Source organism: Amphiura filiformis, chromosome 9 (genome assembly GCF_039555335.1).
Source record: "Amphiura filiformis chromosome 9, Afil_fr2py, whole genome shotgun sequence".
Taxonomy (NCBI): domain Eukaryota; kingdom Metazoa; phylum Echinodermata; class Ophiuroidea; order Amphilepidida; family Amphiuridae; genus Amphiura; species Amphiura filiformis.
In genome coordinates this window covers 35062797-35078599 of record NC_092636.1, presented here as the reverse complement: position 1 = coordinate 35078599, position 15803 = coordinate 35062797, and the positions used below count along the sequence as shown (strand labels likewise).

At 35.6% G+C, this 15803-nt stretch overlaps 1 protein-coding gene across 1 annotated transcript; it reads right to left on the bottom strand.

Annotated features, from left to right (window-relative positions):
- Positions 1 to 523: 523 nt before the first annotated feature.
- Positions 524 to 5686, bottom strand: LOC140160055 (uncharacterized). The gene is made up of 5 exons (XM_072183325.1): positions 5585 to 5686; positions 4019 to 4578; positions 2734 to 2905; positions 1846 to 2003; positions 524 to 738 (listed from the first exon to the last, which is right to left on the bottom strand). Exons 2-5 carry the CDS (start codon positions 4554 to 4556, stop codon positions 524 to 526), a joined length of 1083 nt encoding a protein of 360 aa, XP_072039426.1. The 5' UTR covers positions 4557 to 4578; positions 5585 to 5686.
- Between the last annotated feature and the right edge of the window lie 10117 nt (positions 5687 to 15803).

Here is a 15803-nt window from a genome sequence, read left to right as displayed (position 1 = left end):
TTTTCAAAAATGCCTCCTCTGGCCTCCATGGACCAGATCGTGTCATCAGATACTATATATTCTTGTGTAAACATATTTAGACAATTATACTTGCCTCTTATTCCATGACGTTTCTTTTTCTTCTTAGAATTTCTATAGAATAGTACAGATAACAAAGCATATTATATATTACATAATACACTAGTTCAAGATGAGATATACTGTAAATAAAACAAATTTGGGGTCCATCCATCCATTTGGGGCATCAGTCACTCTACATCCACACATGCAAAGTAGCTTAGGTAGAAATATACTGTGCTAGTGTGAATAAGTTTCAAATGTGTCTACATTATACATTATATCCAAGATGTTCTTTATGAAAATTCAGTACATAATCAAACAGAAAATTATTAGACTTAAAAACGTTTATAACATTTATAACAAATGTGATCTTTTTATGTTAACTTTTTACAGCCACAGCTCAGAAATGATATCATGACCCCAAATCTGAATCATGAGCTACAATAATCTATTGCAAATAATCTTACTTGAAACTCTTCATCTTTCCTATTTGTATGTTCTTTCGACGTTGGTTATAATATCTATGTTGTATTCCAATGTGCTTGCACGTAGTGAAGTCTAAATCGTGATGTTCTTCTCGAAATTTGATCAACTCCTTTTCAAGTTCTAATTGCTTCTTAGTAACGAGAAGTGCATGTCCATTTATTATATGAGCTTGTAATTGGGTGTTCTCATTTGCTGCAAAGAAATGAAGAAAAAGATTATTGATCATTGGGCATACATTTGTAGACATATTTGATGAGCAGAGTGATTGTGTGTGACTCTTGAATACTGTCAATTTACAAGTTAAATGTTCTAAGCTTGATATTCCAGTGACAGAAGAGAGCAGTAACTGTTATCCATTAGAGAGACAGATAGAGCAAAAGGGATGGGAGGGCAGAGGAGTTCAACAACATCATGTCTTTTATCATTCTAGAATTATTTATTGATTTTTGTGGGATACCTGAAGACAGGAAAGTCTACATTGTTGCCAAATTTGAAACAAGGTAGATAGGCTACTAGCCTTATCAGTCACTGGATCACAAAGCACCCTCTACCAAACACCAGTACCTGTACCACAACCACCGACATCAACAATGTGTTCTTCGTTGTCAGTCATTTATTTTTGTGAGGAAACCCAAAGACAGGAAAGTCCACATTGTTATCAAACTTGATAATAAGGTACACTTATCAGTAACTGCATATCCTCACAAAACCTATTATACTAGCACATCATGTGACCAGTGAAGGCATAGTGGTGAAAGAATCCCTTGAATATTGACATATAATGGCGCTCAATCAGGCGTGATGCTTCTTGATTGGATGAGGACCACCTGCAGGAACACCTCAGGAGAGACACCACTACCATCACCACTACCATCACCACCAGTTTTCAAGCTCTTCCAATCCAGATGGTCTAAAAGTTTGTTATTTGCAAAAGGGTAGTAATCCACTGAGACAAAAAGAGGGACAGGAAGGGAAGATGGGCTGAGTTATTGTTTTCACAATATCGGTAATGGAGAGCAAAAGGCAAAGATTCCAATTCAGATGCTCATGCAGACACAAAACATGTAGTTGGCAAGAAGTATATGAATGGGTGGTAGACAGAACACTAACATGTAAATAATTAGGAAGACCACCAAATAAGAAAGGTGTGAGGGGTGAAAAAGGAAAGAACAAATGAAGATATACTTTGGTTATATAGACGGTCTAGTAGTAAATGCCGAGTAGACGTAAATAAAATCATTTCAGAAATGTGTGACGATAAATTGGTTAATAGTGAGCGTGGTAAATTTGAAGTCTTACCAACATCCATGGCAACAAATGATGTTCTATGAGTAACTTGTGAAGCTTCATAATCATCTTCTAAAAAGGCTGCTTCTCCATTCAGTATGTCTGGTATTGAATTGGTGTGATGGAGTGTCTCCTTGTCAACACCAACAAACAGGTGATGGTTATCATATCTTTTTAAAAAAAAGAATTTTATAAAAGGATAAAATCATTTCTTGGCAATCTGTCCTAATCTGCACAATTGTAGAGTAACCTTACATTATTTTATTCTATGCACCAATGTCGACATAGTATATTAGGATGATTAATGTTTAATATAACATTTTGAATAACTTTTGTGTTATTTGGCATTCTCAGATTTAGATTATGAAGACTATAAAATTAGTTCTTTCTCATGTACCGGTATTCATTTTTTTAGTAAAATTATACCTTTTTTATACCGTAAAACCTCGTCTACAAGCAGATATAGAGTGTTTTTGATGAAAGCTTAATTAATACCAAACAGCCGTAAATATGCCAATACCTTATGTAGATTGGTCTTACAATAATACTTGTTTGTATAATGCTTGTATTGGTAATTTATTTGCTTAAACTCCATTGTGTTATAATTTGGTCGATGGAATGGTGCCTGGATTAATTTAGCTTTCATAAAAAGCACTCTATATGCTTGTAGACGAAGTGTTATGGTATTTGTGTACAAGAAAAGCTGTTCGAAAGTGTTAGGCCTAACTCTTATTCTTAAATTGAAACTTCTCCTTAATATTTAAACGTGCATGTCATCAATGCTTGCCAATTGTTATTAATTGTGAGTGTTGGGCAGATACCAAAGCAGATGAAGCCTTACGCTCATATACTTATAAATTATACCACTATAGAAACTTAAATTTTTTGATCACTACTTACATTGAAAGGTTAGTGTCCTCAAATTCTAATAGTTTATCAAGCGCTGTGTCTGAAGCAATTGGTCTAGCTCGAGATATATGACCATGCTTATGCATCTCAACATTGGATTTCTCAAACAGATTCCCAACACATAGTACAGGACGGTCGTTCAGCTTCTCGTGCCAATCCACATCTGAAATAAGGAAGAATAAAATGAAATTTTGTCACATGTTGTTTTTTAAATGGGAAAACTTTGTTGGACGCATTGCAAGCTATATCAGCAAGAGAATTAAACTGAGCAATTGTTCCGATGTCCGATCTTGATCTGCCAGCAGCCAGGTTGCCCGCCCGCCGCAAATCAGCGAATCTGTTTCTAAGCTCTTGATGAGAAGATGAGCCAATCCGCCACTAGTGTGAAGATGTTGATTTGGACCTCCATGGTGAAATAAAGCTTCCTATCCCATCCTCTGAATTACAAAGAGCTACAATTCAAGAATTTAAGATCCATTTTAGTGAGGATAACACGTAGACATGAAGTCTACTTATTACCTAACTTGGCGATGAGGTTAACTTGTCAGTCACTGCATGCATATCCTTATAAACCCCGTATCCTTATCATCATCATCATCATCATCATATCGTTTATTTTGTAACGATAATCGTAAACAGGGACGTCTGTAGACCTACCTTAACTCACTTCCAAAAAGGTTCGTCCCAGAGGTATGTGAAATTGGATTTGCCACATAGCCTTATGCGATTTACCTTTTCTTTTAGTTGTAAAAATAACCCCAAAATATGCCGGAAATGCAGTAAAAAAGAAATCTTGCGAAGTGCATGATAGCTTTTTACCTTAAAAAAACGAACCCAAAACAAAAACTTCATATAAAGCACATAGCAAGTATTTTTGAGACAAATCTTAAAATTTTTTGCCTTATTAGCCATTGTATATTGTCACAAAACCTACCGCCATCATTATTATCATCCATTTTGTGAGAATACCCGAAGATCATGTCAGAATACCCGAAGACAGGGAAGTCTACCTTGATATGTAACTTGATAATAAGGTGGACTTATTATTAGTCACTGCATATTCTCTCAAAGTGCACCACCGTCCCATCATCATCATGATCATCGTCGTCGTCGTCGTCGTCATCATCATCATCTTTTATTTCTTTTATGAGGATACATGAAGATCGGATTATCTATATGAATACTTAACATTATATTAAAGTAAACTTATCAGTTACTGGATATACTCACAAAAATAAAAAAATAAGTGCCAAACCCTTAAAACTTTCACACCTACCTGAATCGACTAAACTGCCCACGGTTACGATATCTTCCAAGCTACTGCAAGAATCCAAATCATCCTCATGTCCCTCTTCTACAACGTCCAATTCGCGAGGTATACGCAATCCAAGCTTGGTATAGAATTCCCGGCTTATCGGTGGTGCTGCTGGTATAGGTACCCCGTACAGTGTGCACCTACTGATAATATCTCCTTCTGTGATCTCCGTAGTTAAGCAATCCATGGCACTATCATTGTGTGATAATGACTGATCTGGATCCTTTTCTACCATACGTTTCTGATGCTCCTCAATGTGCCATGCTTTTAATCTTTCACGGTGTTGTAACCTACTTTCATCCTCAGCCACTGGGTTTGATTCTTCTGACCTCTCACCAGATCCCAGAATCAAACCGTGGGTATCGCGGTGGTAGTCCAGATTGAGCTCGCCAAGTTCTGTGTGCTCTTTGTCATCATCGTGTTTTCTTTCCTTTTTAAACACTTTTACCCGATGTCGTTGCTCTTTCCGTCTTTCTTCCAATTCTCCAATCCATTCCATCCACCATCTCCATACAATCTCCCTATTTTGCGATAAAAAGCAAACGTAGAATGCGAAATTATGATGGGGTATTAGAATTAGGCCCTATTACTTCATTTAATTTAATTTCAATTCAATTCTTTTAACATCATCGTCGTCATTCTCCTTCTCATCTTCCTCCTCCTCCTCCTCATCATCATCATTATCATCATCGTGGTCGTCACTGTCATCAGCATCTTCATCCTCAGAATGAACACAGTGACCAAGACATTATTTGCGGATACCCGGTCACTGGTAAGAGCACTGTTGAAATCGAACTAGACACACTGGTCTAAGTATTGCAACATGCCGGCCCCAAAAATAGAGGTTTTCTGATCAAACTAAGTTAACACCACACTGCCACAGAATTCTATATCGATTCCACAATAATACGTATAAAGGGCAAGTTTCTTCGGCCTTCTTTCAATGAAAGAGTGGAGAAGGCCTTTGTTCCAGGGAAAATCAAAGCAACAGTAGTGACGGAATTAGTTGAACATCAGAAGAGGTGATCGGAAGAACACGAAGAAAGAACCCGGAAAGAAGACAATAATCTTCCAAATAGAGTTTTCATCCCTTTCAAACACTTCTGCCATCTTTTTCTGTGGTTTTCTTCCCGTCAACATTTTCTGGACACCTCACCTAAACCAGAAAAACATTAAATGTAGCCTCCTTGATATGATCTGAACTGGCAGTCCAAAAGCATCATTCTCCTCATTATAGATTACTTTTTACACTTCCGACATTTATTTTACCACAAAATTGAACACCTTTTTGCCCTGTGAGCTAAGACTTATCTATACTGTTCAAATCAGTTCAATAGATTGTAACCTCCACACCTATGAAGAATCGATAGGACCTCATTGAGTGTTAACCATTTTTAAACAAAAACCTCGATTTTGAAAATGCAGCAATACTAAATGGCCAGTGTTTACATTTGCTTTATTTAAATTTAAAAAAATCAAGAGGCATGTAAAAAGGGAGGAGTCAAACCATCTCGTTCCAACACCCACCTGTGTCTCCCAGCTAGTTCAAGATACCAAGTCTTCAAGTGAGAATGCTCAGTCTCCTCGCCAAGTCGAAGTCGCAAAACATGCTCTCCTGTAACAGTTGGAAAAAAATAATATTCTACCCGTTTGCATTTTTTGTCCTTTTTTGTTGTTGTTTATGTAATTTATTTTGTGGTGTTATTAAGAGATTTTATTTAGCTCGTTCACTTTTGTTTGTTAAGAAAGGCCTACTCCAACATTTCTTACAACGCTACTTGCTTTTTTATATCCATCATCAAAAATAAGATATCATGAATTCTAACCTACCTTCTTTTTCCCTGTACTGCCGAACGGAGAGTCTAACATGCTGCAAAGGAAACATATATTTGAGACTGAAATCCTGCAAGTCCCAATCGCCCTCTCTGCTTGCATCATCATTCCTTCTGCACGCCGTTGTTATTTCTGGCGGTTCATAAAATTCAAGGTTCTCTCTATCTCCTAGTTTCTTCAAATTGTCTTCCGCAATAAGCAAACATTCTGTCGTCAAGCAAACGTATACCATTTTGTGGACCTCATCGCTCTTTGTTTCTATAACAAACGGGCTTTCAACGAGTACTATAGGCTCAACATCTGTGCCTAGATTTATATAGGATTCGTACTCAGGTGTCCACAGTAAACGTTGCATACGATGCTTTGTGTGACATCGATGGAGCTTTTGGCTTGGCATTGCTCAAGACCGGCCTTCTCCCGCCCGCGGGCTTCTCTGACGAAAGGCCAACGTAGTTTCAATACAAGAGTAGGCCTATCATATAAAAAGTATAATTTTATAGTAGATATTATACGACCAGTTCTCAGTGAAACAAAAGTGAAAATAGCTTTCACAGAGTGTTGTCGTATCGTCCCGCCAACTGTTGTGTAATAATTGACGCTCACAGTGAAGCTCGCGCGTTTCCATCGAGACTCAATTTCGCGAACGCGCGCGAGTGATGATTTTGGTGGCATGTATTTTGTTATTTAGTCTACGCAAGCCGCGATGATTGCCGTCGAGCCACCGAGCACCAACGCAGCGTCATTTAATACGCGCTCGCGCCCAAGTTTTCAGACGTTATATAATTATTGCTCTTTGATCATATCACTTCCATAATAATTATGCGTACATGTTGGGCTAGCTGTTTATTATTAAGTATCCCCTTTTCAGCATCCGCCCTTATTTTTAATGATAAACACGTAAGACCGTTGGATCTGTCAGCCAAAGACTTGCTTTGGGGCTTCAGTAGCCTATAGCCTATAGCGACTTTTGCTCCCAGATTGATCTTATTGAAACAAACTCCGTGCGAAGCGCGGAAAAATTGCCTATTTTAAGGCATCAAATGATCAAATAATAAACTGAAGGGCACGAAGTGCGCGAAAACTGCCATTTGTGTTCCACGATTAAGCTGCACTCCCCTGATTTCTCGACGATTTCATTATATCGAGGATGATCATTTTGGCAAAAGCAAACAGTAAATTCAAGTGAAATATTTATTACAGTGTGTGCTTCAAAGGCTATCTTGTATTTAAGGTGGCTGTGTACTCTCAGACATGCATGTAGTAAAAGTGCAATAACTTTGTAATTATTCGCGCAAAACATATAAAAGTACACATTTTTATGAAGGCAAGACATCAATAAATCTTAAAACAAATACAGATTTGGGGTAAAAACAACAATTTTGAAGAAAATCACAAAAAGTGAGTTTTTGGCAATATTTGTTAGGTACATCATAACAAAAAACACTCTTTCCAAAATATTTTATTTTGTTTTTAGCTCAATCTTGAGGCTCCATTCCAAAAACGGTTTTTTATTTTTTGATATTGGCCTTATATTTTAAAATAATAAACATATAAAGCATCAAAATGAACTTTTTAAAATTCAAAAACGCCTATTTGCAAAAAATGATGCCCAAAATCGGAAATAGACCAAAATATAAAAAATGAGAAAACCGTTTCTTGAGTCGATCATGCTTTTTACGATGATCATATTTGCTTACCTATAGATGCTGTATTTATTGAGTTATCGTGTACCTAAATCGTCATTTTACCGAGAAAATGAACATTGAAATAATGGCCGTTGAAGTTTAAAGTGGTCACATTTTGCACTTTCATCGAATCTCACAGGAGAATGCGACAGTTTTCGTTTTTGAAACTTATATTACGTGAACATCGGGTAAATCCACAGCCCCTTGAGAAGTTTGAGCGAAATCCATTCATAACTTGATATTTAAATCGGGGGAAAGAAATTAAAAAAACCCACATTTTATCAGCTAAAACGGAGCCATTTGACCACTAGGTTTTTGTGAAATCAGTGCTTCCGTGGTGTTTCCATCAGATGCGCCGCGCATGTAGATAAGCGTCGCATATGCGTCGCGTATGCGTCGCGTATTTGTGCGTTAACAAATTGCGCGATACGCAACGCGATGAGTTGTTGCGCGCGTGTACCTTGCTGGTACAACAAAGATTTTCTTTCCTTTTCAATTTCAAACACGAGTGGAATAGTGAAATAAAATCCTTAAAATATTGCAGTTGGAGTTTACAAATCTGGATTTTCATTCCTTGTATTTATAAAAAACATAACAAGGTACAAACATATCATAAAACCTCAATTTTGAGAAAGAAACAATGGCTAGAGTACACAGCCGCGTTAAAAAAATGCTCGTCTCCTTTCTTTGGTTTTACGGGCCCCCTATTTAGCCCGATCCTGACTCCACTTCGCAGCGCGATGCGAAGCTTTTCAAACATCGCAGCATCGCGCGATGAAATTAAAATGTACATTTAAATTTTATCGCACGATGTTGCGATGTTTAAAAAGCATAAAGCATCGCATCGCGCTGCGAAGTGGAGTCTGCATCTCCTTTAAGGTCATTCTGCCGACCTTGATTTTCCAGCAGCCAATCAAAAGCGTGCACGGCTGCGATATCGCAGCGCGATGCGAAAAAGTTGAACATTGTTCAACTTTTTCGCGGACCAAACTTTCCACCGCGCGATGAGAATTTTCACCGCTGAGCTCGTAAAAACCTGGCATTTTGTTTTGGTTTAATTTTAAATTCATGTTGTTGATTTTTCTATCAACTGAACATAGCTCAAATAAAATAAAGGCCTATGTTGTCATATTTGTCTCCTGAGTGGGATAGATTTATGCATTTAATTTGAGTTATCTTCAGTAGATAGGAAAAACACGTGGATTCTGCATAATTTTTAGCCTACCCAAAGATAATATCGCAAAACCTAGACATTTTTATTTGACCTTTAATAGATAGCACCACTATCACAATTCTAAAACCATCAATCTATTTTTTTCAAGAGATAAAAATAACAAAATGCATTATATTTAAGCTATCTTTGGTAGATAGCAAATGTGCAGGAATAGCAGGAAAAACTCGATACAAACATGTTTTATTAGCAGAAATATTTTGATTAAAATAAACAACATACCGTCTTACACAACTTTTAATTCATAATATTCTGACTGGGAAAAAGTCCATTTGTGAACAAAAGTTTTTCAGTATTAATTTGTTTCTTACGCATGAACGCACTTATTATTCATCCATGGTTTTGCTATCTACCCAAGATAGATCGAATGTCGCGAATGACGGCGTAAAAACAATGCGAGAATTTGAGACCACGCGTTATGCGAGCATCCGTTACGCTTATGACGTTCGCGTACTATTTTCAAAATAACGTGACAACACTCTGCAGGCCTAACTGCTTGAAAATTTTAACTTGACCATCAGTAGATAGCATTATACTGGAAATCAAAATTACACCATCAATTTAATTTTAGCTATCTTCAGTAGATAGTAAAAACACGAACTTTCCATATTTTATACCAAAAGAAAATGTCGCAAGACATGCCGTAATTTGCTCGATTCTGGTGCCGGTGTCTTTAAAGCTCCTGCATTGATTAACATGGTAAATATTAAAATTGATATATCTCAAGAACGGAATACCGTATGATACTGAAACAAACTTTGAAATAAAGCCTTTACATTTCTCTATCTGTTTTATTTTATTTTGCGTATGTTGAATTCGTGTGCTTTTGCTATCAACTGCAGATAGCTCAAATTTAAATGCTTTTTGGTTGTCGTTTTTGTTTGCTAAACGAGATAAATCGATCATGTTACTGGTGTACTATTTTCTGAAGATCAAATTAAAATGTCAAGTGTTGCGACATTTTGTTTTGGTTTAATTTTAAATTCATGTTGTTGTTTTTTCGTTCAACTGAACATAGCTCAAATAAAATGAAGGCCTATGTTGTCATATTTGTCTCCTGAGTGGGATAGATTTATGCATTTAATTTGAGTTATCTTCAGTAGATAGGAAAATCACGCGGATTCTGCATAATTTTTGGCCTACCCAAAGATAATATCGCAACACCTGGACATTTTAATTTGATCTTTAATAGATAGCACCACTATCACAGTTCTAAAACCATCAATCTATTTTTTTCAAGAGATATAAATAACAAAATGCATTATATTTAAGCTATCTTTGGTAGATAGGAAATGTGCAGGAATAGCAGGAAAAACTCGATACAAACATGTTTTATTAGCAGAAATATTTTGATTAAAATAAACAACATACCGTCTTACACAACTTTTAATTCATAATATTCTGACTGGGAAAAAGTCAATTTGTGAACAAAAGTTTTTCAGTATTAATTTGTTTCTTACGCACGAACGCACTTATTATTCATCCATGGTTTTGCTATCTACCCAAGATAGATCGAATGTCGCGAATGACGGCGTAAAAACAATGCGAGAATTTGAGACCACGCGTTATGCGCGCATCCGTTACGCTTATGACGTTCGAGTACTATTTTCAAAATAACGTGACAACACTCTGCAGGCCTAACTGCTTGAATATATATTTTAACTTGATCATCAGTAGATAGCATTATACTGGAAATCAAAATTACACCATCAATTTAATTTAAGCTATCTTCAGTAGATAGTAAAAACACGAACTTTCCATATTTTTATACCAACAGAAAATGTCGCAAGACATGCCGTAATTTGCTCGATTCTGGTGCCGGTGTCTTTAAAGCTCCTGCATTGATTTACATGGTAAATATTAAAATTGATATATCTCAAGAACGGAATACCGTATGATACTGAAACAAACTTTGAAATAAAGCCTTTACATTTCTCTATCTGTTTTATTTTATTTGGCGTATGTTGAATTCGTTTGCTTTTGCTATCAATTGCAGATAGCTCAAATTTAAATGCTTGTTGGTTGTCGTTTTTGTTTGCTGAACGAGATAAATCGATCATGTTACTGGTGTACTATTTTCTGAAGATCAAATTAAAATGTCAAGTGTTGCGACATTTTGTTTTGGTTTAATTTTAAATTCATGTTGTTGATTTTCTATCAACTGAACATGGCTCAAATAAAATGAAGGCCTATGTTGTCATATTTGTCTCCTGAGTGGGATAGATTTATGCATTTAATTTGAGTTATCTTCAGTAGATAGGAAAAACACGTGGATTCTGCATAATTTTTTTGGCCTACCCAAAGATAATATCGCAAAACCTAGACATTTTAATTTGACCTTTAATAGATAGCACCACTTTCACAATTCTAAAACCATCAAATTATTTTTTTCAAGAGATAAAAATAACAAAATGCATTATATTTAAGCTATCTTTGGTAGATAGCAAATGTGCAGGAATAGCAGGAAAAAACTCGATACAAACATGTTTTATTAGCAGAAATATTTTCATTAAAATAAACAACATACCGTCTTACACAACTTTTAATTCATAATATTCTGACTGGGAAAAAGTCAATTTGTGAACAAAAGTTATTCAGTATTAATTTGTTTCTTACGCACGAACGCACTTATTATTCATCCATGGTTTTGCTATCTACCCAAGATAGATCGAATGTCGCGAATGACGGCGTAAAAACAATGCGAGAATTTGAGACCACGCGTTATGCGCGCATCCGTTACGCTTATGACGTTCGCGTACTATTTTCAAAATAACGTGACAACACTCTGCAGGCCTAACTGCTTGAATATTTTAACTTGATCATCAGTAGATAGCATTATACTGGAAATCAAAATTACACCATCAATTTAATTTAAGCTATCTTCAGTAGATAGTAAAAACACGAACTTTCCATATTTTTATACCAACAGAAAATGTCGCAAGACATGCCGTAATTTGCTCGATTCTGGTGTCGGTGTCTTTAAAGCTCCTGCATTGATTAACATGGTAAATATTAAAATTGATATATCTCAAGAACGGAATACCGTATGATACTGAAACAAACTTTGAAATAAAGCCTTTACATTTCTCTATCTGTTTTATTTTATTTGGCGTATGTTGAATTCGTTTGCTTTTGCTATCAATTGCAGATAGCTCAAATTTAAATGCTTGTTGGTTGTCGTTTTTGTTTGCTGAACGAGATAAATCGATCCTGTTACTGGTGTACTATTTTCTGAAGATCAAATTAAAATGTCAAGTGTTGCGACATTTTGTTTTGGTTTAATTTTAAATTCATGTTGTTGATTTTTCTATCAACTGAACATGGCTCAAATAAAATGAAGGCCTATGTTGTCATATTTGTCTCCTGAGTGGGATAGATTTATGCATTTAATTTGAGTTATCTTCAGTAGATAGGAAAAACACGTGGATTCTGCATAATTTTTGGCCTACCCAAAGATAATATCGCAAAAACCTAGACATTTTAATTTGACCTTTAATAGATAGCACCACTTTCACAATTCTAAAACCATCAAATTATTTTTTTCAAGAGATAAAAATAACAAAATGCATTATATTTAAGCTATCTTTGGTAGATAGCAAATGTGCAGGAATAGCAGGAAAAACTCGATACAAACATGTTTTATTAGCAGAAATATTTTCATTAAAATAAACAACATACCGTCTTACACAACTTTTAATTCATAATATTCTGACTGGGAAAAAAGTCAATTTGTGAACAAAAGTTTTTCAGTATTAATTTGTTTCTTACGCACGAACGCACTTATTATTCATCCATGGTTTTGCTATCTACCCAAGATAGATCGAATGTCGCGAATGACGGCGTAAAAACAATGCGCGAATTTGAGACCACGCGTTATGCGCGCATCCGTTACGCTTATGACGTTCCGGTACTATTTTCAAAATAACGTGACAACACTCTGCAGGCCTAACTGCTTGAATATTTTAACTTGACCATCAGTAGATAGCATTATACTGGAAATCAAAATTACACCATCAATTTAATTTAAGCTATCTTCAGTAGATAGTAAAAACACGAACTTTCCATATTTTTATAGACCTTTTTCCCTCTATCCCACAATGCACTATTCCAGGGGGGTATGACGTAGTTCATCAACCTCATAGATCGTGTGCATCCGATGGTCTTTGCCAGGCCGTTGCAATTATTTTGTCTTAATATGGGCATACTGATTCCATATATGCGGATTATCGTAAAGACCATCGATGTTACTAATTATGCAATTATTGAATACACGAGTGCTGCAGTTACGGAGCGATGCAGAACATCTGTGTAAGAGATTTTGTGTTCGTTTATTTTCAACTCCGAAAAAAAAAGTGAAACGGACGCCGGTAAAATACCACTGCGTGTCCCGTCATCAGTTTTTCACCATTAGGTCTATAAAATGTATACAAAGTTAGGTTTCAATAACGGGAAACTTTTTGGGTGAATACACCATGTCCATAAGGCATAGAAATGTTGTTTTTGCCCCGAAAGGTATCAGTGATCGTGGCGCCATTATCATCATTATCGGGGATTCCTTTTTTGTGATGAAGGCACCAGTCGAAATGTCCGTATTCCAGACTGTAATGAACATAACTCTGTACTCCCCCGGGGAGATGATGTATTTTGCGACACTCATACCCCCCTGGAATAGTGCATGATGGGAAAGAGGGAAAAAGGTCTATACCAACAGAAAATGTCGCAAGACATGCCGTAATTTGCTCGATTCTGGTGCCGGTGTCTTTAAAGCTCCTGCATTGATTTACATGGTAAATATTAAAATTGATATATCTCAAGAACGGAATACCGTATGATACTGAAACAAACTTTGAAATAAAGCCTTTACATTTCTCTATCTGTTTTATTTTATTTGGCGTATGTTGAATTCGTTTGCTTTTGCTATCAATTGCAGATAGCTCAAATTTAAATGCTTGTTGGTTGTCGTTTTTGTTTGCTGAACGAGATAAATCGATCATGTTACTGGTGTAATATTTTCTGAAGATCAAATTAAAATGTCAAGTGTTGCGACATTTTGTTTTGGTTTAATTTTAAATTCATGTTGTTGATTTTTCTATCAACTGAACATGGCTCAAATAAAATGAAGGCCTATGTTGTCATATTTGTCTCCTGAGTGGGATAGATTTATGCATTTAATTTGAGTTATCTTCAGTAGATAGGAAAAACACGTGGATTCTGCATAATTTTGGCCTACCCAAAGATAATATCGCAAAACCTAGACATTTTAATTTGACCTTTAATAGATAGCACCACTTTCACAATTCTAAAACCATCAAATTATTTTTTCAAGAGATAAAAATAACAAAATGCATTATATTTAAGCTATCTTTGGTAGATAGCAAATGTGCAGGAATAGCAGGAAAAACTCGATACAAACATGTTTTATTAGCAGAAATATTTTCATTAAAATAAACAACATACCGTCTTACACAACTTTTAATTCATAATATTCTGACTGGGAAAAAGTCAATTTGTGAACAAAAGTTTTTCAGTATTAATTTGTTTCTTACGCACGAACGCACTTATTATTCATCCATGGTTTTGCTATCTACCCAAGATAGATCGAATGACGCGAATGACGGCGTAAAAACAATGCGCGAATTTGAGACCACGCGTTATGCGCGCATCCGTTACGCTTATGACGTTCCGGTACTATTTTCAAAATAACGTGACAACACTCTGCAGGCCTAACTGCTTGAATATTTTAACTTGACCATCAGTAGATAGCATTATACTGGAAATCAAAATTACACCATCAATTTAATTTAAGCTATCTTCAGTAGATAGTAAAAACACGAACTTTCCATATTTTTATACCAACAGAAAATGTCGCAAGACATGCCGTAATTTGCTCGATTCTGGTGCCGGTGTCTTTAAAGCTCCTGCATTGATTTACATGGTAAATATTAAAATTGATATATCTCAAGAACGGAATACCGTATGATACTGAAACAAACTTTGAAATAAAGCCTTTACATTTCTCTATCTGTTTTATTTTATTTGGCGTATGTTGAATTCGTGTGCTTTTGTTATCAACTGCAGATAGCTCAAATTTAAATGCTTGTTGGTTGTCGTTTTTGTTTGTTGAACCAGATAAATCGATCATGTTACTGGTGTACTATTTTCTGAAGATCAAATTAAAATGTCAAGTGTTGCGACATTTTGTTTTGGTTTAATTTTAAATTCATGTTGTTGATTTTTCTATCAACTGAACATGGCTCAAATAAAATGAAGGCCTATGTTGTCATATTTGTCTCCTGAGTGGGATAGATTTATGCATTTAATTTGAGTTATCTTCAGTAGATAGGAAAAACACGTGGATTCTGCATAATTTTTGTTCTTTTTAAGATAATATCGCAAAACCTAGACATTTTAATTTGACCTTTAATAGATAGCACCACTATCACAATTCTAAAACCATCAATCTATTTTTTTCAAGAGATAAAAATAACAAAATGCATTATATTTAAGCTATCTTTGGTAGATAGCAAATGTGCAGGAATAGCAGGAAAAACTCGATACAAACATGTTTTATTAGCAGAAATATTTTGATTAAAATAAATAACATACCGTCTTACACAACTTTTAATTCATAATATTCTGACTGGGAAAAAGTCAATTTGTGAACAAAAGTTTTTCAGTATTAATTTGTTTCTTACGCACGAACGCACTTATTATTCATCCATGGTTTTGCTATCTACCCAAGATAGATCGAATATCGCGAATGACGGCGTAAAAACAATGCGCGAATTTGAGACCACGCGTTATGCGCGCATCCGTTACGCTTATGACGTTCGAGTACTATTTTCAAAATAACGTGACAACACTCTGCAGGCCTAACTGCTTGAATATTTTAACTTGACCATCAGTAGATAGCATTATACTGGAAATCAAAATTACACCATCAATTTAATTTTAGCTATCTTCAGTAGATAGTAAAAACACGAACTTTCCATATTTT

Bases quoted from the DNA above. Each gene is read 5' to 3' on its own strand.
- LOC140160055 (XM_072183325.1), bottom strand. From the start codon at position 4,556: ATGGAATGGATTGGAGAATTGGAAGAAAGACGGAAAGAGCAACGACAT. The intron at 2,004-2,733 runs GTAAGTAGTGAT...TTTTTTAAAAAG, and splicing joins GAGGACACTAACCTTTCAAT to ATATGATAACCATCACCTGT. The intron at 739-1,845 runs GTAAGACTTCAA...ATTTCTTTGCAG, and splicing joins ATTTGTTGCCATGGATGTTG to CAAATGAGAACACCCAATTA.